Here is a 25,546-nt window from a genome sequence, read left to right on the forward strand (position 1 = left end):
ACATGAGCAGGGTGTTGTAGAGTTAAATATCCCTTAGTTTTACTGGCAGCATCTCCCACCCTCACTGTGGCAGCACCTGCAGCCCCCTGGGGTCAGAGAGCCTGTGGAGAGCAAAGTGCAGATAGACACTTCAGAGATGGGCAGGTTCAGTGGGGGCCATGCCTGTGCTCTCCTGCCATCTCCCTCTAGCACCAAGAGAAGTCTCTGCATCCCATTTCTCTGCAAGTATCCTCCACTTCTGCTGATTCTCTGAGTTTGTCTTGGTGGGAAACATGGCAGCAGGGACTCATCTCCCACAGAGCCACGCTGAGGTGCAGCCAAAGATGGCACTCTCGTTGCTCTCTGAAGCCAGAGACCGTGAGCTGTGGCAGCAGGAAGGGCACAGAGGGCTTCAGTGACAAGTGCCTGCCTGGCTGGGCTGTGCCACTCCAGCTCTGGGCACCCTGGGGGTTGCCATGTCTCCTTCTTGGTCCTGCAGAAGGTGGTGAGTGGTGGTCCTTCCCCACCATCCTGGTGAGTCTCTCTCAGTCATGCCTGCTCCTTGGCACTTGGTTCCTATCTTTTCAGCCTTGCCAACTCTTCTCCTCTTCCCCGAGTGTCCTCCCTTTCCTTGGGTGAGATCTTCCCCTCCAGAGCTGATTTTTCTCCTTCCCCAGGTGTCCTCTCTTTCTTTGGGTGAGATCTTCCCCTCCAGCCCTGATTTTTCCCCTCCCTGGCCAAGGGCAGTGTAGGTTCAGGCCGTCTGAAACGCCTTTGCTAAGCAGATGGACCTCAAACAGGCTCAGGCACAGGTCCTGCTGCATTTTGGGCTTACACTCTGCAAAGGGGATTCTGTGTCACATGAATCCCCGAGCTGAGCAGGGATGTTGGCTCCCTTTCAGCCCCCTCTGGCTGGGTGCTCTGCAGGCTGCACATCTTATCGGTGTCTGGTCGGGGTGCTGAGCGCTTTATCGAGGCTGCTCCGCAGCGGTGAGAGCAGCCAGGGGCTGCGGAAGCTTCCCCCTCCTCTGCGCCGGGGCGAGCGCGGTGCTGAGATAACCTCACCAGCAGATGCCCGACTCCAACCATTCCTGGTAGAGGACAAGGCAGCACGTCCCCTCCTTGATGGAGGGTGATGGACAAGGGTCCCCTAAGTCTTGCACAAGGCATGGGGGGCTCCCCTGACAGCCCCATAGTGGGGTGCCTTGAGGACAGGCCTTCAAGGCTGGATTTGACCCCACTCCAAGCTCTCTCACGAAGACACTAAACACTTGCTGAACACAGAGCTGCTGACAATGGTCTAAGGGGACCACTGGGGATGTGTCAGCCAGCTCCTGAGCCAGCCCCAAGCTCCAGCGGTGTCACACAGCGAGTGGCTCCGCCGGGGGGTCCGGATCCAGCTCCATCCTCCCCCTGGCTCTTGCTAGTCTATGCCAAGTTCCCCGCCGGGCACGGAGACGACTCTCGGAGCCGAGTCCTGCGACAGAAGTTGCGTTCGTCTCGCCCCCAGCCCATTGTCTTGTTTATTTGTCACGGTTGGTCTCCAATTAGGAGTCGGAGCTGTTTGGGGCAAGGGCTGCTTCTTCCCATGCAAACGTGCAGTTCCCGCGCCGCCGCGCTCTGATGTGGCTGGGGACCCACGGGAGCATCTGCTATTGCAGCAACCGTGCCCGGGGACCAATGCGTTTCAGATGGGCTCAGCTCTTCTTTCCGTGCTCGGGCCGGTGGCCAGCCCGAGATGGTGAGGAAGAGCCAGCGGCCAGCCCTTTGGACACGCTGTTCCCCCCCTCAGGGACCTGGCTTCGGGTGCCGGGAGATCGCTTGCAGCTGAACGCACCTCCCGAGCAGCAAGCCTTGGGATGGCCTCCCGGGTGGGGAAAGGACTTTGCCATGGGCACCGGCGGGGCCAGCCCCAACCCGGTTGGACACGGGGGCAGGCAGGATGCTCCAGTCAGGACCCAGCCACCGTCTCCAGGATCAGCCCCAGCAGCGATGCCGCCGCTGGCTCAAGCCTTGCGGGTACAAGTCGAGGCGCCCACGGGGGATGCGGAGCTGGCAGTGCCCCCATGCCGCACCTGCAGCCTGCAGATGACAAGTCTGGTCTGGCCGGTGGCCCCGGGGCAGCGGAGTGGACCTGTCCGGCTGGGTTGCGGCGTCAGTTAGCACATGATCCGCGCCGCGGGGCCAAGGTCTGAGGTCAGTTAGTCACACCCAGGCAGCGGCTCTGACTTCACCACGGGCAGGAGCAGCTCCTCACGTACGGCGCTCCCCGAAGGCAGCGCTGACCCGCGGCGGCTCGGGGCCCTGCGCTGATGGTCAGAGCGCTCCGTTATCGGGCCACGGGCATCGCTCCCATCGCCGCCACTGACTCCCCGCAGCCCCTCGCTGGCTCTCGCTGCAGCCAGAATAGTTCCTCCAGTCCCGAGGCCAAAGTGGAACAGCTGACGGGGGTCCTGTTGGTCCCCCCGGGGAAGCCACAGCACTCGGTTCCCCCGCTGGTGCTCATGGTGCGGGTCGCGGGGCTGGCTGCTTCCCCTGAGCGCCGGCTGGGTGGGATCTGCCACTGGCTGAGGTCATCAACAGCCCAGTCCATCTCCTCCGGCTCTGGGATGTCCGCTGAGCGCGGGGCAACGCGTCCTGGCTCCCAGGAGCTAGGGCGATGGCACCAGCTGGGGACTGCCTCCACCCCCAACCCCAAAACCTCAGGGGAGGGCAAAGGATGAGGAGGTTGTGACCTGCAGAGTCTCGTCCACGCTGCGGCCTGAGCCGCGTTTGCTGGGAAGGAAGAGTTAATCCCCCGCCCGCCCCTAATGATCCTTAACTGGGAATGACCCGACACAGGGGAGAAGTGAACCCATTGTCCTCGCCTGCGTTTGACTGTCTTCCAGGGCGACTCATGGAACCCAGAGCCCGGGCGTGAGTTCCCAATTTGTGTCAGGAGGCTCTGATTTATTCTATTTATTTATTTTTGCCATCTGGTTGAGGAGGGACACTGAGCACAAGCGTGAGAAATCCAGATGTGCACAGCTCCTCGCTGCTGTGCTCCCTGCACAGCACCTCCTCCCCGGCCCAGCTCCCGGCCCCACGGAGCTTGACCCAAGCCTCGGGGCCGCTCTCGCCCCTCGTGCCTCTGGGGGTGGGTTGGTGGCACCTCCAGACACTTGCCACATCCCTGGTGAGGATGAGGTGTGGATGTTAACGTGCAGACAAGATCAGCCTGGATGTCCAGTCCTGGGCTTCCATCACACAGGATGCTGGCAATGCCAGGGCCTGGTAGCAGTATCCATGAGGGCATCCTGGCATGCCCAACCATGGGGACATAGCGACCCTGGCAGCTATCGTGGGCTGCAGGACTTCACCTCATTGCATGATGCAGCCCTCCCAGGCTGCCACCGTGCCCTGCCCCATCCCTGCATCTGAGGTAGGCTGTGCTGCTTTGAGTACATCTTATCTTAATGGTGCAGGCTGGAAATGGGCACTGATCCCAGGCACCCTGCAGGGAAGCAGCACAGGGAACTCCCAAGGTACCCTCCTTTGTGGCAGGATGGGATGATGGAAGGCAGACACAGTGTGACTGGACACCAGATGCCTTCAGGTGCCTCCACAATGGGATGAGGAAGCTGGTGCCATTCTGGGGGCTCACCCTCTCCATGAAGGGTCGTGAGTGATGGGCTGGAGCTGGGTACCACTGCTCATTCTGCTATCGCCATGGCACAAAGCTGCCGGTGGCATGAGGCTGCCCAGAGGCTGCCGTTTTGGGGTCAAACCAATGCTGTGAAACCTTCCACAGGAGCTGGGGGACACGCGTGGATAATGCAACCCAGTGGGCAGAGGGAGAAGGGCTCTGGGGGTGACTCTTGAATTTTTGCACTGATTTTTTTGGTCAGGGCTCCTCCGAGACACAAGAGATGATCACACAGGATCTTAGCTCATCCGCTTGCTGTCTCATGCCTGGGAGGTTTGGCTGGAGGCCCAAGGGCTCTGGAGGAGGAGGAAAATTTCATCATCCTGCTCCAACGTCTCCCGTATAATCAGCCTCTTGTTAACCAGTACGGCCCCATCCGAGACACTCACAGGCACTGGGGCACTGGTGGAGCCTTAGGTGGTCTTGGCCTCGGAGAAGCTTTGCTGAGCCTCTCCCAGGGCTGCCTGGGAAGCGGCTGCAATTTTATCTGGCCCCCACACACACACTCACTTGCTTCCTTCTGCCTCTTCCCAGTCAGCTTTAGCGGTTTCCAGTACACTCAGGCACCACCAGCGCTGGCAGAGTGAGGGCTGCCTGCACCACAGCTCTCCCCACACCGTGGTGCTCCTCGTGTCATGATGCTCCCCACTCCACACTGCACGGTCCCTACACCGTGATGACCCCCACACCACAATACTCTCCACACCATGATGGTCCCCACACCGTGATGGTCCCCACACTGTAATAGTCTCCACACCTTGATGATCCCCACACCATAATGGTCCCCACACTGTAATAGTCTCCACACCGTGGCAGTCCCCACACCATGGTGGTCCCCATATTGTGATAGTCCCCCCACACCATGATGGTCCCCACACTGTGATACTCTCTACACTATGATAGTCCCCACACTATTATATTCTCTACACCATGGTGGTCCCCACACCATGATGGTTCCCCACACCACAATACTCTCCACACCATTATGGTTCCCCACACCATGGTCATTCCCCACACCATGATACTCTCCACACCATGATGCTCCCCACACCATGGTGGTTCTGCACCCTGTGATGGTTCCCCACACCACAATACTCTGATGCTCCCCACGCTGTGATGCTCCCTGCCATGACCATGATACTACCTGAGCACCCAGAGAGTGTCAATTTAAGTATTCCCCAGGGAAAATGGCCTCACAATCAGGCATCCCATAGGAAATGGGAACGGAGGAAGAATCAAGGGGGCAGGGGATGGTGACCCCAAGCCCACAGTGATGTTTAAAGGGCTTTGGGGCAGTCCTGAGGGCGTTTTGTGTGAGGGTGTGGGGGGGTGAGCACGAAGGGCACCCAGCAAAGAGGAGCCAAGGGCAGTCTGTTTCTCTTGGTTTATTTTCTTAAAAAAGGGGGCAAAGGAGTATAAAAAAATAAATATTTAAATAGAATCCTCTCTCTATATATTACCACAAATCTCAGCATTAATTATTATTATTAATAACGTTATTAAAAGTCGGGGCAGAGCACTCAGTGCACGTTGGGCTTTCCACCAAGGCAATAAATAACCCTCACAGCCCACCCTGGTGCCAGGAGCGAGCCAGCGCCTCCTGCCACCAGCCTGGGACCCTGGCCCCGAGTCCCCATGCCCCTGCGTCCCCGTGTCCCTGCGAAGGGGCTAAGTTAGGCCGTGCCAAGCCCAGCCCTTGGCCGCTGGTACATTCAGAGCCCTTCCGATGGGAAGGGGGAGGGACAGGCCCTCAGCACCCCGCTGTGCCTGCGGCGGGGGGGCAGCAATCCTCCCTGCTGGGACAGCCATCGGCTCTGTCCCCCGGTGGGTGGTCTCATCCTAGACGGCAGGAGCCAGCCCCAGCCGCCGCAGCCACCCTTAGTACCCTCGGTTCGGCTCCTTTTGGGGGAGCCCAGCCTCAGAAAGTTCAGGGGCAGCATGTCCCCCCCGTCTCCGCCTGTCGCAGCATCCTGGTGGCCTTCCTTCATCCCGATCCTTTTTCCAAGAGAAGTGGAGGCTTTGGGATGATGCTCAGGGATGTCCATCAGGTTGTTCTCCATGACAGAAGAGCTTGGCCATGGAGTCCAGCCCCACCAGCAGCCTCTCGCAGCACCTGCAGCTCTGCATCCCGCAGGAGAGTGGGGACAGCTGAGGCATGTCCCAGGAGCAGCCTGTGCCCTGACATCGCCCCAGCGCTGTGCTGCCTCATCCTGCTGGATCCGGCCCCGGCTCTGCTCCGCCCAGGACACACCGGGCTGCGACGTTCACTCCCCCAAGGGCCAAATAAATTACCGGAGGGTGGATGGGGCCAGTGCAAGGTCCGAGGTAATAAATAGGAATGCAGGAGCCCAGGAGGCAGTGGTCAGGGGGAGGCAGAGGAGCCGGAGCGGGCGCTCACGGGGGGCTGAGATGAGGTAGGAGGACACGGGCTGCCTGGGCGATGACCTGCACGTACTTCCTGAGCACCTGGCAGCCCTGCTGCTTCTTCTTGAAGGAGCTCTTGTCCTTGGAGCTCTCCCCGTAGCTGACGTCCACATGGAAGATGTTGTAGTTCTTGCAGAGGAGGCAGGTGAGGTTGGAGATGAGGCCCCGGGTGGTCTTGGTGGTGTTGTGGAGCCGGTCAAGGAGCTCCTTGGCCGTGGGGTTGAGCTCCTCCTGGTCGCGGGTGATGTTCCCCAGCGAGGCGTTGAGGAAGGCGAAGAGCTTGTACATGGCCACCATCACCTCCTTCCTCTCGCTGGTCCGGTTGACCCGGAAGGCAGGGAAGACGATGCCGTTGGGGTTGCAGAGCTTGTCGGTCTCGCTGCTGAATGGCTCTCCCTGGCACTTCAGCTGCGAGGAGAGCAGAGCGTCATCTCCGTGTGCCCTCTTACCCCCTGGCCACCTTCCACCACCACCATCCCCACGGCGTCCCCAGCCCTCTCCCTTCGTGCACATGATGGTGCAAAGAGCCCTGGGAGTCCTTGGCCAGCCCTCAGCACCACTTACATAGAGGCTGAAGAGGTCCTGGGCGGTGGCGTTGAGCAGCGCAACTTGTCTGCGGGTCTGCTCCTGCACGTTGGAGCGGCACAAGCCGTGCCCCGGGCAGCCAGAGCCTGTCACCAGCAGTGCCCGGCCAGCCACCGGCCTCCGCTGCAGCAGGAGCAAGGCCACGAAGGGCACAACACCTGTGTGGGGAGAGAGGAGAGCGTCATGCTGGGGGCCGTAGGGACTGCGCCATAGGGACTGCGCCACGGTGAGGAGCACCCCTTGAGGATGGCCCCAGGCACCCAAGGAGAGGGTGTCCAGAGGGACCAGGGATCCATCCCTCCTGGGTAGGTGTCTGGCTCAGCCGGCAGCCCCTGAACCCCCCGCTTTGCTGTCCCAGCCGTGCCGAGGCTGCCGTGCCGCTCCTGTGCCCCTCACCTGCCCCCCGGCCGGTGCTCCCCCGCCTCCCTTCCCGGCGGGGTGCCCCGTGGCATTCCCACATTTCGCACGCAGCCCGGTGACGACCTGCGGGGTTTAATCAAATATGCAAAGCGCTTTTCCCTCCGTTATCCTCGGCTGGGCTCCGCGGGAGCGAGGCCCCACCCCGGCCCGGCTGACTCAGCGGGGCGCCCGCAAGGAAACCTGCCTCAGGCATGTCCCCCCCTTCCCACCGCCCGCCCCTGGCAGCCGCCCGCCTCAGTTTCCCTCGCCGCGAAGTGGGCGCAGCACCGACGAGCCCGAGGGAGAGCCGCCACAGCTGCGTGAGAGGCCAGCCAGGAAAGCCCTGGACGTGGAACAAGAGGACCCTTGAGCCACCAGCAGCTGGGTCATCCCAGTGTTTCCCCTCCTGATGGTGGGGTGAGAGCAGGGAGCTCCAAATTCTATCCCTTGGGACCCCCTCCCAAATCGGCATCCCTGCTCGGGGAGGCCAAGCCACCAGGCTTGGCATCCTCAGGGCAAAGGTAGCCAGAGGCATCCCTGGGGGATCCTCGCCCCGAGGTGAGGACCCCCATGGGGAGGACACCCTGGGTGATGCCGTGGGGGTGCTGCAAGGTCCCCGGGCTGTGACGAGCACTGAAGCTACCCGCCCTCGACAGCGCTTCGGACGTGCCGCCGGTGCCGGGTAACCAAACCTCCGCTTGACCTGCCCTGCCCAGGTGGGAGAGGACTTACCTGGGTGTCCCGCGACCCTCTGCCGCTCCCTTCCCAAGCAGGACGGGAGAGGACCCTTTCTCCCCACACCCCTTGGTGCTCCCATGGGACGCAGACGCTCTGCTCCCCCAACCCCCCCACCCCCGCCTCCCGCCCAAGCCCCTCCTCAATGCTTTCTCCCACCCTGGCCACTGCTTTCTGCCCATTTCACAGCTGGACAGGACGAGGCTCAGCGCCCACGTGTGCCAGACGCTGGGTGGGTGATGGGTCCCGGGTGGGTGCTGCCCCATGGGACCCCCCCCCCAACTGTTACTGGGGTGGCGACTGCTCCCTCAATTGCCCCTTCCTGCACTTGGCGGTCTCCTCATCCCTCCGGTGCTTCCGACACAGCAGCAGCGGTCACAGCACCGAGGAGGAAAAGCAGGGGGAAGGGGGGGGGGGGAATATTTCCAAAAGGAAAAAAAAAATCCCCCCCCCTTGCTTTTTTTCCTTCCCTTTTCTTTTTGGCCGCCTTTCCAGTTATATAAGTGTCCAGATGTTGGCCGCACCGCGCCAGCGCCGCGCTCCGCTCCCCACTGCCAATTCCCAGGGATGCTCATCCCGTGAGGGGGGGGACGGGGACGGGACGGGACGGACAGGCAGCAGCGGCAGCCACCCGGGACCCGCTTGTACCCGAGCATCACCGGGAGAAGGAATTGGAGAGAACGGGAAAGGTGGAAGGGGGGGGAACAAACAAACAAACAAACACCCCCCCCGAATAACTAACTAACTAAAGCGGGAAAAGGGAAATAGCTCCCAACGATTCCCCCGAAGTTCAAAGTTGATGCCTTGGGTTGTTTTTTTTTTTTACCTGCCGGCACGAACTTCATTGTGAGTCCCGGGAGCGACTTAATAGAGATTGGTGTTGGCAGAGGAGCTTTTCAGAAATTCATGTTCATACTGGGGGACTTCTCGGGGTTTATATACCGGTCCGGCGGCCAGCCTGTGTTGTAAGAAAGGGGAGGAGGGGGGGAGGGGGGGGAAACGCGGGGGGAGCAGCAGCACTACTATCGTTACTTCTATTGAAACTGGAAATCAGGAAGTCGGAGGGCTCTGGAAATCCTGAATGATTCTTAGAAATAAACTTCTGATAAAGTTGATGTCACCCAAGGACTGTGGCTTTGGGGTGGGGGTTGCGTTTTTGTCGGCTATTTTGTTCTTTTTCCACGCATGGGATGAGTAGAGAGGGGAGTCGGGGAGGTGGGTGGGAAAAGAGGAGGGGGGGGGATAGGAATTAAAACGCACGCACCCCCACGAGCGGCAGCACGTGGGGTCCGGGGGCGTCGCGGGGGGCTGCGGCTGCCGGCACTGGCGTCTAGGCGATATGACTCACGCTGCCGCAAGCACTTTCACCCCCCCGGGTCCCCCCTCCCCGAGCCGGGGTTTCCCCGCCGGCAGCCGGGGCGGTCAGTAAAGCAAGGAGGAGAAGGGAGGTGGGGGGGGGGGGGGCGGAGAGGGAAATAATGATTTGTTCTTTTGGAGAGAGAACAGGTTCGGGAAGACGGTGGCAGCGGTCCCCCGAGGGGTGCTGGAGCCCCGGTCAAGGTGGGACGGAGGCGACAGCGTCGGCTCAGCCCTTCGGGCAAAAATGTTGGAAGGAGAGAGAAAACAAACCCACCCCGGGGGAGAGGCTGGGCTGAGTCCCGCGGGGGTTAACCCTTCCGCCCACGGGGCAGGGTGAGGGCAGGAAGCGGGCAAGAAGGTGCTGGGCTGGTCGGGAAGGTGCTAAAATCAGTGCGGGAGCAAAGGTCCCAGATGGGAGGGGGCTGCGAGGGGCGTCGCCAGGCCGTTTGCCCCCCGGTTTGGGTGACAAACAGGTTCGAGGCATTTTGGGTTTTCTCTCCAGGGGCACGGCCGGAGCTGAAACTTTTAATCAGGTTTGGCAAGTTTGTGCCCTGGTAGCGCGGACCTGCCCGGGTGACAGTCGAGGAACGGTGACGCAAGAGCCACTGCCACAGCCCCGGACATCCCTCACGGCGGGGCGGGGGACACCGAGCTCCCTCTGTGCTGGGTTGGTCACATACCTGCTGCCTGCCTCGGTTTCCACAGGTGTGAATCCAGGGACTAGACTGGTTTGCCAGGTGGCACTGGGGCCCTGGAGCTAAAGTCCATTTCAGCCCAGTCTGGCCTTACTGGGATGGAGATGGGGACGGGGAGCAGGGGGACTGCAGGGGTCAAGCCAGGACAGCCTCATACCCAGTTTTATTGGGGGGCAGTGAGTGGCACATGAGGAGTCGATGGAGCTCTGAAGAGCTGGTGGCCTTAATTAGCCGAGGAATTGGTGGTTCTTAATTAATGGCACTAGCTAATGTCCCGGGGCGAGGGGGTGTTTGTGTGTGCAGGGATTCTGCCCCTCCCCTGACTTGCCCAGCCCAGGGCTGCCCGAGGCCAGGCCAGTGTCCCAGAGAGGGCTGTCCCAGAGGCTGGGTTTTGGGGTTCCATTGTTAACAGGATTTCGGGGGGTGGGGGCTAGGAAATCCAAAGCAGGCAGTGTGGAGGGGGGGATGCAGAGGCTGAGTGGTGCCTCTTGCCCACTGCTATCAAGCACGTGGCTCCTGCCCCATGCGACTGGGGAGCAGCAAAGGTGTGATGCAGGATGGTGACATGGGGATGCGTGTCCTAGGACATCCCGAGGAGGGCAAAGGAAGGAGCTGGGAATGCAGAGAGCCAGCCCTGCCCAGAAGCGAGCCAGGAACCTGGGGAGTGCCCCCAGAGTGCCCTCCGGTTTGGGGACCCCAGGAGTGGAGCTGGGGGAAGGCTGGGCTGGAGCCATCGCACCTGCCTGGCCGAATGCCGCTGTCCCTGCTGTCCCCACTGCTGCCACTGTTCTCGCCCTCCATCCCAGCCAGGGCCATGAGGACAAGCCCAGGACATGCCAAGGCCTGCTGCTGCCCTGCTTCCCCCCGCTGTCCCCTCTGCCCCGTCCCACCCGTGGCTGTCCCTCGGCCCTGGCCCCGGCCCAGTTCCCCCCATCCCCATCCCTGTCCCCGTGCTGCCCCCTGCTGCTCTGGCCCGGAACCGGACACTCTCTATCCCATAATTGCCCCCAGCTCCCCTTCCCCACACACAACGCTCCATCCTCAATCAGAACTGCCCCACCCCACCCTAGAAGTGGCTCCGCTCCAGTTCTTGCCCAAACTTGTCCTCTCCCCTTCCAGAGCTGCCCCTTCCTGTTCCATTTCCATCCCACAGTTGTCCTATCTTCCTTCCATAGCTGCACCATTCCCACTCAAATCTGCCCCATCCCGATCCCTGAACTGCCCTCAAGCCCCTTTCCTGGCTCAGAACTGCCCCCTGCCTCAGCCTCGTTCCATAACTGTCCCCTGCATCCCATCTCCATCCCATAATTACTGCTCCTGCTCCATCCTTGTTTGAAAATTGCCCCCTGCCCCATTCCCTTTCCAGAACTGGCCCCTGCCGCAGCCTGGACCTGCCCTCTCCCCATCCTAGAACTGCCCCTTCCTGTCCCATCCCCATCCCATAATTCTCACCCTGCCCCCTCCCTGGCCCAAAGCTGCTCTGTTCCATCTTGTCCCATCTGACCCAATCCCAACCTGGGGTACTCTCTGGGTCCCCACACAAGCGACACCTCCATCACTGCAGCCTTGGGGAGTCCCCTGCACCTTTGGGGTCAGGGCTGGGGGTGCCTATGCCAGAGTGGGATGAGGAAGGGCTGGGTAAGGCTGGTGCCCCACGGCCCCATCCCAGGGAAACCCAGGGCTGAATAATAGAGAGGACCTGAATGCCACTTTGAGACACAACAGGTCCCTGCCTCTCCTGTGCCTCACTGCTGTCACCCCCCTGGGTACCACCCTGCTGCTTTTCATCCCAACCAGGCAGAAGGACCCCACGGCCATGGCAGGACAAGCAAGTCCCTTGGAGACTATGCCCAAGAGACATCCCTAACATGGAGTGGCTTTTCCTGGGGGTACCAACACGAGGGTGGGCAGTGGGATCCCCCTGGGCATCCCTGCAAGAAGGGAACCCAGCACCACTGGGACAGCAGGGCTGTGGGGACAGCCAGAATCCCCCAGTCTGGGACGTGCACCCTGTCTGGGGACACCCCTACCTCTCCGCACCAGCCCCGGAGTGAGAGACCACTTACCTGTGCCCTGCCCTCCTCAGCCCATGCACGCTGTGCCCTCCTTGGAGCCAGGCAGGTGTCTTGGCCAGGGATGGCAGCTGCTGGTCAGGGTCACCTACGGCACAGCAAGCCAGCCCGGGCTTCTTCATGGTGACATTGTCACCCGCAGTGTCCCCAAGTGCCAGCAAGTGCCAGCGCAGTGGTGGCCGTCCCAGCGGCGACGCTGCCCGCAACTGAGTCAGGCGGTGGTGCCGGCAGCAGCGCTGGGCAGCGCAGTGGGCACCAGCACACGGCCAGGAACGAGTGACTCCCAGGGGGCACATGACCAGGTCTTAGGATTTTTGACTCAGTAGAGCCGCTGGCAGTGGGTGGCCTGGCCCTTGCGGTGGCCCTGGGCAGGTGGCAGGGGCATGGCACACTGGCTTGGCTGTGCCATGGCTGATGGCATGCTCGCAGCTGTGTTGAGCAGCTTCCATACAGGGCAGTGTCACAGCACCGTGTGGTGGTGTGCCACACCATGGCATGGCACAGGCCTGGTGGTGCTGGGCTGTGCCATGGGATGTCACATCTTGCTATGGCACGCGCCATGTGCCACACCATGCCGTGGCATGTGCCATTCTAATATATGCCATGTCCTGTGCTGTGCCACATCCCACGGCATGCCATAGCCTTTGCTGTCCCACATATCATACTACATGTCATATGCCACCCTGTGCCAGACACCAGGTGCCACAGCAGGCCAGGTTCCATCCCAATGCCTGCTGCTATCCCACCCCATGCTATGTGCCCATGGGCACAGCGTGGCCACCAGATTACAGCCCATCTCTGTCCACAGACCCCCGGACACAGGGACACCTGGGTACATGGGCACTGGGACAGGGACACCCAGACACCCCAACACAGGGACACTTGGGCACAGGGACACAATGACCTAGTGGCCAGGGGCCGAGGGTGACACTTTATTTCCTTTTACCATTGTTCAAAACTCAGGGGGGTGCCCCATGCCCAGGCTGGGCACCTCCCTTCTTCTCACAATCCCTCCTGAAAACGTCACTCTCATAAATAAAGCTCTGTGACAGTCACAGCTTAACAAAACCCAGTACAAAACCCAACAACTCCTCACAAAAATAGAGATTTATATATTAAAAACCTTGTCCTTAAATAGGGGGGGAGGGGACCCGCATTAAATTAACCCTGGGAGTCAATAAATACACAATATTAAACGTATAAATTAATGGGGGGGGGGAGGGGGGCGGGGTGGGTGCTGCCACACACTGTCACAGTGTGGTGGCTGGAGCTGAGCCCCTGCCCGGCGCTGCCCCAGGGGCCTGGGGGACACAGACAGTCCAGGGACACCGAATGCAGAGCGGGACACGGTGGTGGCACCACGAGTATGGTGTGCCAGGATGAACATGGGGATGCTGCACGGAGAGGGACACTGAGGACAAAGGGCCTGAGGACTCAGGATGAGCACAAGGACATCGAGCATGTGGGGGCGGTGAGCTTGTAGGGAGACCGAGTGTGCAGGACCACCAAGCTCAGAGGGACGCCACACAGGGGCGCCAAGCTCATGGGCATCCCGAACCGACAGGGACACCAAGGTCGCAGGGACACCAAGCTCACAGGGACACCGCGGGGTGAAGGGACACCGGGCTTGCAGTGCCACAGAGCATGCAAGGACACCAAGCTCAAAGGGACATCGAGCTCACAGAGCTCCTCTCCCAGGTGCTCTCTGGGGTCAGCAGACCCGGTGCAGAGCAGGGAAGGGTAGGCAGGAGGTGACACCACCGGTAGTAGCTGCTTGTTGCACTCCTCTCTGCGGGCCGGGGCTGCACCCCGGCAGCAGCGCGGCGGCTGCTGGGCGAGCGGCTCTTAGTCAGGCTGGGTCACCGGACCCGCTGAATCACTGGAAAATCCGACCCGGTGACAAGGGACAGCTCCGTCCCGCATCGCTGGGCACCCGGGGGACACCCGAACGTGCAGCTCCCTGCAGCACCGGGGCTGCCGAAATGCGGGGGGGGGGGGGGGGAAGGGACAGCCGGGAGTGGAGCGGGGCTGTCCCGCAGCCGCCTGGTGGCATGGGGACAGCCTGGTCCCCACGGCAAGCTGAAGTGATGCGAGCTGCTTCAAGCCAGCCTTGTGCCCTCACCTGTGCAAGCTAAGAGGGTCTCCATGGTGCCTCCTGGCTGGGCAGCGAGTCTCTGTCTCAGGGACTGGGAGGGGATGGGGTGAAGATGGGGATGGAGACGATGAAGAAGGAGATGAGATGGAGGTGAAGATGGAGATGACAAAATGAAGATGATGGAGACGGAGATGAGATGAGATGAAGATGACGGAGATGGAGGTGAAGACAAGTCCCGTGGCGCCAGGTCCGCGCTAGGAGCGCAGGGGCAGCCTGGAGCCCTGGCGAGACCTCCGCTTCTGGCGGTGTGCTCGGTGGCTCCTGGTCTCCAGCTGGGTGTTGAGCCTGGCCATGAAGCGAGAGTAGTGCCAGAGGGTCCGGCACCCCTCCAGCTTCTGTCGGAAGATGGGCGCCGTGGGGCCGGGCTGGGGCTGGCGGCCGGGGCGGGAGCTGGGGGCCAGGAGGAGCCCGTCCAGGTTGCTGAGAAGCCCTCGCACGTTCAGGTGGGTCCTGGCCAGGCGGCGAAGGATTTCGGCGCCGGGGGGGTTGAGGTCGCGCTGCAGCCGGATGATGTCCTGCAGCGCCTGGGCCATGCGGCTCATGGGCCCCTGCAGCCCCCGCAGCCACCCGGGCCCCATCTCCGGTCCCCGCAGCCACTCGGGAGGACGCTTGCTGCGGCAGATGCCGTTGATGGCCAGACTCTGGTCCTTCTCCTGCCCGGGGATGGGGAACAGGTCAGAGATGTGGGAAGGGAGCAGCACAGCATCCGCCCTAGCCCCAGCCCTGCGTCTCCCAGTGGAGGGGACAGGATCAACCCCGTGCCTCAGGGAAGGGGACTCACGTAGAAGGTGAAAAGCTCCTGCGCGTCCTCAGCCATGTGCCTCACCAGTGCCTGGATCTGCTGCATGGTGGGGGGGTGTGGGGGCCGCCCCCCCTGGCCTGGCACTGCCCAGAGAATGAAGATCCCTTTGGTGACAACTGGGGAGGAAGAGGAGGGAGATGGAGGACACTGGGGCATCGCTGGGTGCAGGGAGGCAGCCTCCTCTCTGTGATGGAAAGGCACAAGCTGGCCAGCTACAGTGCCACAATGACACCTGTGGCAGGGACAGCCAGGCCCTGGGTGCCCATCGCCCTGGGTGCCCATCACCCTGGTGTCAGGCCTGGAGGCAAGAACAGCCTGTGCCAGGCACGTGTGCCCCCTGTGCCGAAGTCCCATCCTTGTGACAAAAGCCTGCTGGGAACCTGGGAAGGAGGAGGAGAATGAAGAGCCAGGTAGTGCAGCCCAGCCGTAGTGGCTGCCCCAGCAGCTCCCCCCAGCAGTGTGGGCCACCACAAAGGAGACAGTGGTGACACTCCTGGACCTGGTCCCTCAGCTCTGTTCTGTCACCCACGGCCACATCCCAGTGGTGACTTGGGATGCAGTGCTGGACCAGCACTCAGCACCCAGCTCTGCTGTACTGCGGGGGTGAAGAGTTTGAGGGAGAGTGTAGGATCCCTCACCCTCAGTCCCCAGAGTGACACCAAAGCATGTCCCCTGCTGCCCACCCTTTCCCAGCATCTCTTCTCCCACAGGGATGAACGGTGCCCGTTCCCAGCGCTGCCTCTCCCACGTGCCACAAACGGAACCTCCCAGTCCCTTGTGGGAGCCGTCGGGAGGTGACACCAGCACAGCACAGTGGGGACAGCTTCGGGGACAGCCTCGCCAACTCAACCCCACGTGGGCCCCACCGCTGCGCTCCCTCCCACGGCTGCCGGCCAGCCGGGCACAGCCGGCGTGCGAGCGAGAGGGTCGTTGTGGGGCACAGGCAGACACCTACCTGCCAGCACACCCAAGGGCTGCCAGCCACACCGCATGGCCGGGGCGAGGGTGCTTCGGCGTGGGGCTGCCAGGCGCGGAGCCACTTCCTTAACTGCTGGGGCGAGGGGGAAGCTGCCTTTTAAAGGGCACCCGCTCGCCCCCACCCCTGAAGGAGGCACCCGGGACCCAACGGGAAGGCAGCGAGAAGTGAAGCTGTGCCCCGGGGGCCAATGAGCAGGGCGAGCGGCCGCGGCGGGAGGAAATGATGCCGGCAGGGCGCTGGGGATGTTCTTCGATTCAGTTCCTCGAGGGATTCTCCGCAGGTCCAGCCCGAGGAGTGCCCAGTCCCAGTGACCACCCTGGATCTGGCCATGCCACTGCTGCTGGGAAAGAGCCTCATTGAGCCATCCCAGCTCTGCTGCTCGGTGCCAGTGGGCTGCTTGAACCCAAACCGGCTTCAGCTGCCTCAAGCAGTGCAAGACGACAGTGGTGATGGCACCTGGCGATGCTGGCCCTGTGGGCACACATCCTGGAGGTCTTCACAACCTGAGTCCAGCTGTGGGAGCTGAAAATCCAGCCTGGGAAGGAGGGAAGTGTAAGGCTGGGAAGCAGGGAGCCTCCCTGCAGGGCTGGGGACTGCACCCAGAGGTGCTCCATCAGATGCTCTGCTCACACACATCCTGCTCAGGGTGACAGATTTGGGCGCTGGCCATGGAGTGGACACCGGGCAGCACAGCTCAGCCTCTCTGCCTGACAGCACCCACAGGAGCCCCATGGGAGGAAATGCAACTTCCCGGTGCCATGCAGCCACAGCAGGACTCACACGGGGCCCTGGGTGTTGCCCAAGGGCACAGAGGCTGAGGGCAGCGGAAGCCCTGTGTGGGCAGCGGTGCCCTCACTGCTGCGTCACACTTATGCAATATTACCATGGGAGAACCCAGCTTAAGTGGCCCCAGCCAGGATTGCCACAGGGCCTGGCACAGCCTTGGTGCTGCCAGTGGCACCTGGTGCAAATCCCATTGCCCCACTCAGCTCCCCTTTCCCAACGGATGGAGCCTGGCAGGAGCATGGCACCAGTGCTGGCTTTCCCTGCTCCATCCAAGCGGATGCATTTGACCAACCTGTTGAGCTGTGTCACCAGCAGGTGAGCACCAGAAGTTGGTGATATGAGCAGAGGGAGCTGCTCCATGCCACATTTGCCATTCAGAGGGCTTGGTGGCAGTACTGCCCAGAAATAGCCTCCCCTTCGGGGCAGAAGAGTGCAGCCATGGCTCACTCCCACGCAAGAAAATTGCCTTTCCCCAATGTTTCCCCTTCCAACTGCTCTTCCACCTGCAGGACTCCCTGCTGTAGGAGTGAGGCTAGGACTACCTGCTCCACCAGCTGCCTCCTGCTGCTTCTTGGGATGTCCCTTGGCAGCAGTGGGGCTGGGGCAGACAAGGCTGTGCTAGACAAGGCTGTGCTCAGGGCAGCCCTGATGGGGTAGAGGAGTTGGAAGAATGTCCTCTCTCCACACCTGCTTGACTGAAGTAGTTTGTCCATCTGTCTAGACAGAGAGGTTTTTAGCCACATGCCCAACCACTTACCTGTCCATCCATCCATCCATCCATCCATCCATCCATCCATCCATCCATCCATCCATCCATCCACCCACCTGTCCATTCATCTTGCCAGCCATGTATTCCTCCATCTGTCCATGTATCTATCCATGCACCTATGTATCCATCAAACCAATCATCCATCCACTCAACTATCCATCCACCTGTCCAAGCATGTATCCATCTGCCCACCCATGCATCCACCTGTCCATCCATCCTGCCAGCCATGCATTCCTCCATCTGTCCATGTATCCATCCACCTATGCATCCATCAAACCAATCATCCATCCATCCATGCATGCATGCATCCCTCCCTGACCCCATGGCAGGACCCATGGCACCTCATCAGGACAAACTGACCCAGGTGGGCAGAGAGCACTGATCCTCACCTCCCACAAGGGCACTGCTGGTCCTGTCCCCTCTGTGTGACACTATCACGCACCAGGGCTCCACATGGGGTCCCTGCCAGGCCAGGGCAGGGCAGGGCAGGCAGGAGGCCACCATGAGGGCCAGAGGGCCAGAGGAGAGCGGGTGTCGGGGCACCGAGCAGCAGGCAGTGGGGACGAAAATAGAGCTGGTGAGGGCATGGGCAGCTGCGATTGCCTCAGCGCCGGGCACGTCAGCAGCGTCCCATGACTCGGGCAGCAGACAGGAAAGCAAGCGCCCGGCGGGGCTGGCGCGGGCAGCCAGGGCCTGAGCACGCTGCCACCCGGTGCACAGGAGGGCAGGCACCGGCGTTTGGGGACAGGAGCAGTGTCACATGCACTCACCAGCCTCAGTGCCAGCCTGGGGGAAGAGCCCCAGGAGGTGCCCACCATACCTGTGCTCGTTGACCAGGCATCATCCCTGGGGCACTGCCACACAACCCTCCAGGCACCCCAGGAGGGCACAGTTTCCACCCTCTGTATCCCACTTGCCATGCTGGGATAGGGAAGTGGCATGGCAGAAGCACTCCAGACCTGGACTTAAGTCCATCCCTTCTTGCCTCAGTTTCCCCCCCAAGCCCATGAGAACAGGCCCAGTGTGGGGCATGGGAGGGCAGAAGTGGGGCAGTGGCAACCATGCCTCAGTTTCCCCAGGGCTGCTGCCTTGCTGGGCAGCTGCCACCTTCACCCCCTTTTTCCATCCAGAACACATGGGCAGGTGATCTGCTCGTGTCCTGGGCACCTTGTGGCAGGGACACGGGAGTGGCATGTGCCCCAGCCACATCGCAGCCCACCCAGAGCCACCACACCCGGGCTGAGCTCTGGGCCAGCCCCTGCCCAGGGCTCCATGCAGATAAAAAGAACACAACTTTTATTGAGTTACTGAAAACCAGGAGAAAACACAGCTTGGGAGCAGCAGGGGGTACACCCTCACCCCCCAGAGAGGGGACAGCCCAGACAGCGACACAGGACGCCCCCAGAGGGCACACAGGGCCGGAGCTGAACCACAGCCCCCCCCCCCCCCCCAGGAGATCTTGGGGAGGGGAACCCAGCTCCAGGCATGCCTTCACCCCACATGGGGCTGGCCCAGGGGTACCCCAGGGCATCATGGCCATCCCCTCATCCAAGGAGACCACCCATGGGGACACTAAGGGTGTGAGGACACCTCACCCCCAGCACCACCGTGGCACATCACTGCTCTCTGGCACGTCCCTCAAATGTCCCCTGCTTCAGTAGGTCCCTGGGGACATTCCCTCTCCTCCTGAGCCCCCCAACCCCACGCGGGTAGGGCTGGAATGACATGGTGGGGACAGTCTTGCTGCCACAAGGTCACCAGGTCCCCAGAGCCAACACATTTCCAGTGGACAGGCAGTGACACTGCACCTGGCTCTGCCCCACGCCGAGGGGAGCCTTACAAACCAACGACAAAGCACAGAGGGGGTGGGGTGCCCACGGTGCCGCTGCACCGGGCCACCCACTGCGGGGGCACCCGGCCGCTATCTGCCACTGTCCTGGCGCTGCTGCAGCAGCTGGATGACCTCAGCGATGCCCTCCTCAGGGACCTGCCAGCGGGAGGGGACACACAGAGCAGGGGTCAGCCCCGAGGGGACAGCCGCAGGGCGGAGGGGTACTGGGAAGGGGCAGAGGCTCACCAAGGCGTGGTCGAAGTTGAAGGTGCTGATGTAATAGGCGGAGATGTCGGCGGCGGCCAGCGGCTCGGCGATCTGTGCCACGATGCCACACTCATCTAGGGAGGCAAAGGGGCCCTGGGGTGATCGAGGGGCCCTGGTGGCACAGGCATGTGGACATGCAGGGACAGTACCACCTCAAAGCATCCCTTGGGCAGGACGGTGACACAGCTCAGTGCCATGGGGACAAGCGAGGACAGCATCGCCCTGAAGAGCGCCACCTGAAAGCACTCCTTGGCTAGGGTGGTGGCACAGGGAGGGGGACACGGCCACCATGGTGACACTCACCAAAGCCAAGGGGCTGCCCACCGATCCGCACCATCCGCCACAGCTCCCCGGTGGAGCTGGTCAGGAGAAGGTCGCTGGGGAACCTGGGCGAGGGCAGAGCTGAGTGTAACACCCCCCACACACACACTCCTGTGCCCCCGGCCCTGGGGAGGCACAGCCCACGGGTGGCACCTACCGCTTCTGGGTCTCAGCGTCCATCACGATGGAGATGTAGCCCTCGATGAGGGAGAAGGCAAAGAAGGTGATGGAGTCGAGGTCCTGGCTGCTGGCCCCTGCCTCCCTCGGGGGGCTGCGGAGTCGGGAGGGGGGGAAAAGAGCCGCAGAGAGGGGCAACGAGCCCCGAAATTGGGAGGGGGCTTAGTGGTGGCACTGGGTGTGTTCAGGCATCGTACTGGGGTGGGAGTGCTGCCCGTGAGGTCTGCAGCCCGCACAGCCACGGGCCTGGGGGGCAGCAGGTGTTTGCCACACACGGGACAGGGGGACGCTGGCTCCTGGGGCCTTCCCAAGCACCGTGGTGCCCCACAGCAGGAGGGTCCCACCAGAAGGGACTGCACCCTGGGGTACACGGCCGGGTCCTGGGCAGGAGCATCCTCTCACCCCAGCACCATTCCCACCCTCTCCTGCTTCACAGTTCCCCTCCCCAGGGTCAGCTGCACGGAGGGTCTCATGCCCCTGGGTCGCCTGGGGGCTGCCACCACCCAGGTGGCAGCAGGACCTCAGCACCCGCATGGCTGCAGCTCCCCAGCACGCTCAAGAGGACAGCAGCGGGTTGAGAGCACAGCCGCTGGGAGCAAGGGGCGAGGGACCTGGCACTGCGGCTCAGGTGGCACCAGGCAAGGGGCCAGCACCGTGCCCCTGCACCCAGGACCCACCTGTGGGAGTAGAAGAGGACGTCAATGAGCATGGTGGCGATGGCAGGCAGTGTGTCGGGGGCCACAGTCAGGACGCAGAAGCGGGTCTGGGGGCTCTGCACGGGGTGCAGCGTGGGGCTGGTGGCTGGCAGGGGGACAGCCACTCGTCAGGTGCGGGGACAGCCTGGGGACAGTGCCGCAGTGCCACCCCGTGGCCACCGCAGCCACGGCTCGGCATCCCTCAGGGCACAGAAGGGTGACTCTCCGGGGGTGCTCCAAGGCTGCGGGTACCACGGTGCGGGCTGGAGCATCTCAGCGGGGATCAGGCGGCCCTGGGGGACATGGGACCCTGAGCCACTCACCCGGCTTGGCCTTGAGGAAGCCGTTGCTGACCTCATCGCAGGTGACAGGGACACACTCGCCGCTCTCCTCCCTGTAGATGTCGAACTCCCCAGCCAGCGTGTGGATCACCACCGGCAGGTCCCGCTCCCGCACCTGCCCAGGCGCGCAGGGTCAGGCCAGCGCCGTCACCCTCCCTCTGGCTGGGGACATCGAGGTCCCCACCCGGCTCCACAGGAGCTGGCATGCCAGCAGGGCCGGGCACCAGCATCCTGCAGCTGGGGCGAGGCAATCTCAAGCACCACTACAGGCTGGGCAGTGCCTGGCTGGAGAGCAGCCCTGAGGAGAGGGACCTGGGGGTGCTGCTGGATGAGAAGCTCCATCTGAGCCCTCAGTGTGCTCTGGCAGCCCAGAGAGCAGCCAGAGCCTGGGCTGCAGCGAGAGCAGTGCGGGCAACAGGGCAGGGAAGGGATCCTGCCCCTCTGCTCTGCACTGCTGAGACCCCACCTGGAGTGCTGCAGCCACTGCTGGAGCCCCTGGGACAGGAGGGCTGTGGGTGTGCTGGGAGGGGTCCAGAGAAGGATGAGCAGAGAATCACAGACTGGTTTAGGCTGGAAGGGACCTCAAAGCTCAGCCAGCTCCAACCTCCTGCCATAGGCAGGGACACCTCCCACTAGAACAGGTGGCTCAAGGCCCCATGCAGCCTGGTCCTGAACACCTCCAGGGGGGTGAAGATCACATTGGGTGATTCTGTGCTCCACATCCTCCCTGGGCAACATGTGCCAGTGTCTCACCACCCTCACTGGGAAGAACTGTAATGATCAGAGGGCTGGAGCTGCTTTGCCATGAGCTGGGGGTGTTCAGTCTGAAGAAGAGAAGGCTCTCAGGTGACTTTATTGTGACCTGTCAGCATCTTAAGGGGGCTACAAGAAAGCTGGGGAGGGACTTTTTAGGCTGTCAGGTAGTGATAGGACTGGGGGGGATGGAACAAAGCTGGAAGTGGAGAGATTCAGACTGGATGTTAGAAAGAAGTTCTTTACAGTGAGGCTGGTGAGAGCCTGGCAGGGGTTGCCCAGGGAGGTGGTGGAAGCCTCATCCCTGGAGGTGTTTAAGGCCAGGCTGGCTGAGGCTGTGGGCAGCCTGATCTGGTGTGAGGTGTCCCTGGGCATGGCAGGGGGTTGGAGCTGGCTGATCCTTGTGATGCCTTCCAACCCTGACTGATTGTATGATCCTCATCATGACCCAAGGCTCACCAGGATGAAGTCTGTCTGGTAGGTGGAGAGCATGAGGACGGAGACGTGGTGCTCGGCCAGCGGCGCGATGACGGAGCGGGCGATCTTGGTGACGCCGGTGGCCTGGCTGCCAGAGGGTGCCCGGCCGTTGGAGACCACGCTGAGCACCAGCCACGTTGAATCTGCCACCTGCATGAACTCGGAGGGTGGCAGCTCTGCGGGGCGTGAGCAGAAACTGAGGCGCAGGGCTCCCCAGGACACGGCGCAGCCCGATGGCACCCAGTGCCAGTCCATGTCACGGGGCTCACCACAGCCTTGCAGTCCCTTGGGAGATGAGCTGGCCCAGCACAGCCAGAACAGGATCAGCCCCAGATTTGGGGCTGGAGATGCTGGTTTGGGGGTGCAAAGCAGTCCCATCCACGTGAACAGCTGGATGGGGCTCAGCCACTCCAGGAGCTAAGGGGGCACCTGAATGTGGGCATGGGAACATGTGCTGCTAAAGCTAAGACTCCCCTGCCCCAGTGCACATCTCTGATCCCTGCACCAGCACCCTGGGCTGGGTGCCAGCAGGTGCTGGGGCACATTGCACACCAAAACTGGCACTGCCAGAGCCCTGGGGCTGCCCACTTAATGCCCTGCTCCCCAGGATCCTCCAGCTCACCACTGAGGATGCTTAGGGTGGGGACATGTGGCACCAGAGGGGACAAGGCAAAGGCCATCCTGCCATCCCTAGGATGCCAGCACCTTGTGCCAGCCCAGCCAGGATGGGCCAGGGCTTCTTCCCAAAAAGCTGCTTTTGTTGGCAGGTTCTTGCTTGGCTCCTTCCTGTCCTGGGACTAGGGTGACAAGAGACTGCGCCCATGTCTCCCCTGCTGCACCCATCCACCTGCCCAAGAGAGTGGGTGCCCGCGGGCCCCATCACAGGACAGGCTCCGCAGCCCCCTCCCGGAGCGAGCCGGGAGCAGGGCGGGAGCGGGGCCGGATCCCGGGGCCTCGGTGGGTGTTCCCAGCGCCTGTTCCTGCGCAGGAAGCGCCAGAACGGCCTCGGCTCCGGCCCAGGGCTGAGCTTCGGGGGCGGGCGGGGGGGCAGGACACATGGGGACATGGGGTCCTGTCCCAGCGCTCGCTGCTTAATGGCTTTTCAACACCACCGCGGGTGAGGCTGCGGAGGGGACGCTGCTGTCCCCATGCCACCCGCGCCGGGGCTGAATCCAGACCCCCAGGGGAAGAGGAGGGGTGCAGCAGGGGGTCCCCTCTCCAGCCCCTCAGCGGGGAAATGCTGGCAGCCCCCCAGCCCTGGGGGGACACAGACGCAGAGGGTGCAGCAGGGCTGCCGGCCCGCAGCACCATTGTTCGGCACTTCCCGCCCTCCCCTCGGGACCGGGGGACGTTTGTCCACAGGCCCCGAAATAAAACAATGCCTGGGGAACGGCTCCGGCCCCGCAGAGCTCAGCCCCGCACCCCTGCCCTGCGCTCAGGGCTGGGAAGGAGGTGGCAGCTGGAGCCGTCCAGTCAGTGCCCAGGGCCGCAGGGCTGACCCTTGCTCCTCGGGGCACGTCCAAGGTGATAAAGCTGTGGCCGGCTCCTGAAGCCTGGGCAGGAAGGTTTGGGCGTGGGAAGCCAGGCCGGGAACCGGCCCTTCCGACACAGCCTGTCGGGCTGGCAGCACCAGCGGGCACGACGGTGATGCCCGGACACACGCTGGGTCACCAGTGGTAGGGACATCACCCAGTGACATCTCTCAAGGAGAGAAACCAGCCTGGATGGCCTCGAACCCCGCCCCCAGGATCCCCCAAAACCAGGTCCCTGCTGCCAGGCAGCATGCCAAGGCTGGGCTCACCCCTGCCAGGCAGGGTGGGTGCGGAACGGGCCCCTGTCTGCCGGAGCACCGTCCGGGCCCGGCCCTTGCTGGGTAAAAGCAGCCAGGGGCACAGCGACAGGAGTTTGCTGGGAGCCAACAGTGCTACCTGGGGGCATCCTGGGGGTACCTGCACCCCTGCCCGGCCTTCCAGCCAGCACCAAGCTCCCCAGAAACTCTCTCTGGCGGTTTCCCAGGCTGCCTCCGTGAGCTGGAGGAGCCGCAGCGCTCCTGGAAGGGGGTTAGTGGGGAGGGCCTGGGCTAAACAAGCTGGCACATCCCTGGCGCAGGCGCCCAGGGGCCGGGAGCTCTGGCCGGGCGCTCCAGGAATGGGCATGTACCGAGGGAGCCTCGCTACAAGCCTGGACTCGCTCCCGGGCCTGGGCTGCGAAGACGCACAACTGCTGCCCGCGGTGCCAGCCCATCCTGCCAGGGACAAGGGGGCTGCAGGAGCCACCGCACCGTACCTTTGAAGCCCTCCTCGTCCAGCATGATGGTGTAGTCCTCGGGGGTCTCCGTCAGGCTGAAGAACTTGCACCTGGAGAAGAAACCGACGTGGCTGAGCGCGGGCAGGCAGCGGAGCGGAGCGGGGCGGAGGAGGAGCGGGGAGCGCGGGCGGAGGAAGGCCGGTACCTGCAGCGCTGGGGCAGGAAGAGCAGCTTCAGCAGCGGGTGGGTGTACAGCCAGAGCCCGCGGCGCGCCAGGCTCAGCACCCGCACCCGGTGCTCCAGGATGTGCAGGTCCATGGCGGACCCGCCGCACCGGGACCCGCCGCACCGGGACCGGGACCAGCAACTGCCTCCGCCGCTGTGAACGCGGACCCGGCCCCGCCCCGGCCCCGCCCCGAGTCGAAGGAGGGGCAACGACAGCCCCGTCCGGCCCTGGGCCCCGGCTCCGGGTCTGCCCCGCCGTGGCACGGCCCTGCTGCACCCACCTGGAGCTTCGGGGTGCCCGCACCGGATCCGACGCGGAGTCCCGGACATGTCCGGAGCAGTCTCAACTCAGAGCCCCAGGGTGCCCAGACCGGACCCAGATTGCAGCTCCGGAGTGCCTGACCCCAGCCCGGAGCCTCGGGCAGTCCGAAGTGGAGCCGATCCGGAGCCCCGGCACTAGCCCCGGTTCAGCGCCCCCGGGGTGCCCGCACCGGACCCATCCTCCAGCCTCGGGAATGCTCGGAGCAGCCTCAGCCCGGGGTGCCTCGGACCGCGAGAGAGCCGGGACTGGACCTGACCCAGAGCACCAGGGCTAGACCCGGTCCAGCTCCCCATGACGCCCAGCTCAGCCCACATTCAGAGCCCGGAGCACCCAAACTGGAGATCTGGAGCAGCCCCAACCTGGAGCCAAGGGGTGTCAAGCCAGACCCCAACTTTCCTGCTACCAGCTCAGCTCAGCCCCTACCAGCACCAGTCAGGCTGGGACCGGAGCATCTGGGGACCCAAAC

The 25,546-nt window shown here is 62.8% G+C and overlaps 2 protein-coding genes across 3 annotated transcripts; both read right to left on the reverse strand.

Annotated features, from left to right (window-relative positions):
* Positions 1–5,052: 5,052 nt before the first annotated feature.
* LIF (LIF interleukin 6 family cytokine) lies at positions 5,053–7,133 on the reverse strand. Its single transcript, XM_064168535.1, has 3 exons — positions 7,070–7,133; positions 6,653–6,831; positions 5,053–6,496 (listed from the first exon to the last, which is right to left on the reverse strand). The coding sequence occupies exons 1-3, from the start codon at positions 7,131–7,133 to the stop codon at positions 6,059–6,061; spliced, it is 681 nt and encodes a 226-aa protein (XP_064024605.1). The 3' UTR covers positions 5,053–6,058.
* Positions 7,134–18,703: 11,570 nt separating this feature from the next.
* Positions 18,704–24,933, reverse strand: CASTOR1 (cytosolic arginine sensor for mTORC1 subunit 1). Of its 2 annotated transcripts, none has more exons than XM_064168606.1 (9): positions 24,739–24,933; positions 24,573–24,643; positions 22,269–22,462; positions 21,039–21,171; positions 20,698–20,821; positions 20,001–20,114; positions 19,826–19,908; positions 19,506–19,596; positions 18,704–19,411 (listed from the first exon to the last, which is right to left on the reverse strand). In XM_064168606.1, exons 1-9 carry the CDS (start codon positions 24,849–24,851, stop codon positions 19,261–19,263), a joined length of 1,074 nt encoding a protein of 357 aa, XP_064024676.1. In that variant the 5' UTR covers positions 24,852–24,933; the 3' UTR covers positions 18,704–19,260. The 2 variants fall into 2 exon arrangements, with proteins under 2 accessions (XP_064024676.1, XP_064024675.1); XM_064168605.1 differs by having other exon boundaries at positions 19,259–19,411; positions 19,502–19,596.
* Positions 24,934–25,546: the final 613 nt, after the last annotated feature.

This window comes from Pogoniulus pusillus, chromosome 30 (genome assembly GCF_015220805.1).
Source record: "Pogoniulus pusillus isolate bPogPus1 chromosome 30, bPogPus1.pri, whole genome shotgun sequence".
NCBI lineage: Eukaryota > Metazoa > Chordata > Aves > Piciformes > Lybiidae > Pogoniulus > Pogoniulus pusillus.

Bases quoted from the DNA above. Each gene is read 5' to 3' on its own strand.
- LIF (XM_064168535.1), bottom strand. From the start codon at position 7,133: ATGTGGGAATGCCACGGGGCACCCCGCCGGGAAGGGAGGCGGGGGAGC. The intron at 6,832-7,069 runs GTGAGGGGCACA...CTCCCCACACAG, and splicing joins GAGCACCGGCCGGGGGGCAG to GTGTTGTGCCCTTCGTGGCC. The intron at 6,497-6,652 runs GTAAGTGGTGCT...CTCTCCTCGCAG, and splicing joins AGGACCTCTTCAGCCTCTAT to CTGAAGTGCCAGGGAGAGCC.
- CASTOR1 (XM_064168606.1), bottom strand. From the start codon at position 24,851: ATGGACCTGCACATCCTGGAGCACCGGGTGCGGGTGCTGAGCCTGGCG. The intron at 24,644-24,738 runs GTACCGGCCTTC...TTTCTTCTCCAG, and splicing joins TTCCTGCCCCAGCGCTGCAG to GTGCAAGTTCTTCAGCCTGA. The intron at 22,463-24,572 runs GTACGGTGCGGT...CACGCCCCGCAG, and splicing joins GGACGAGGAGGGCTTCAAAG to AGCTGCCACCCTCCGAGTTC.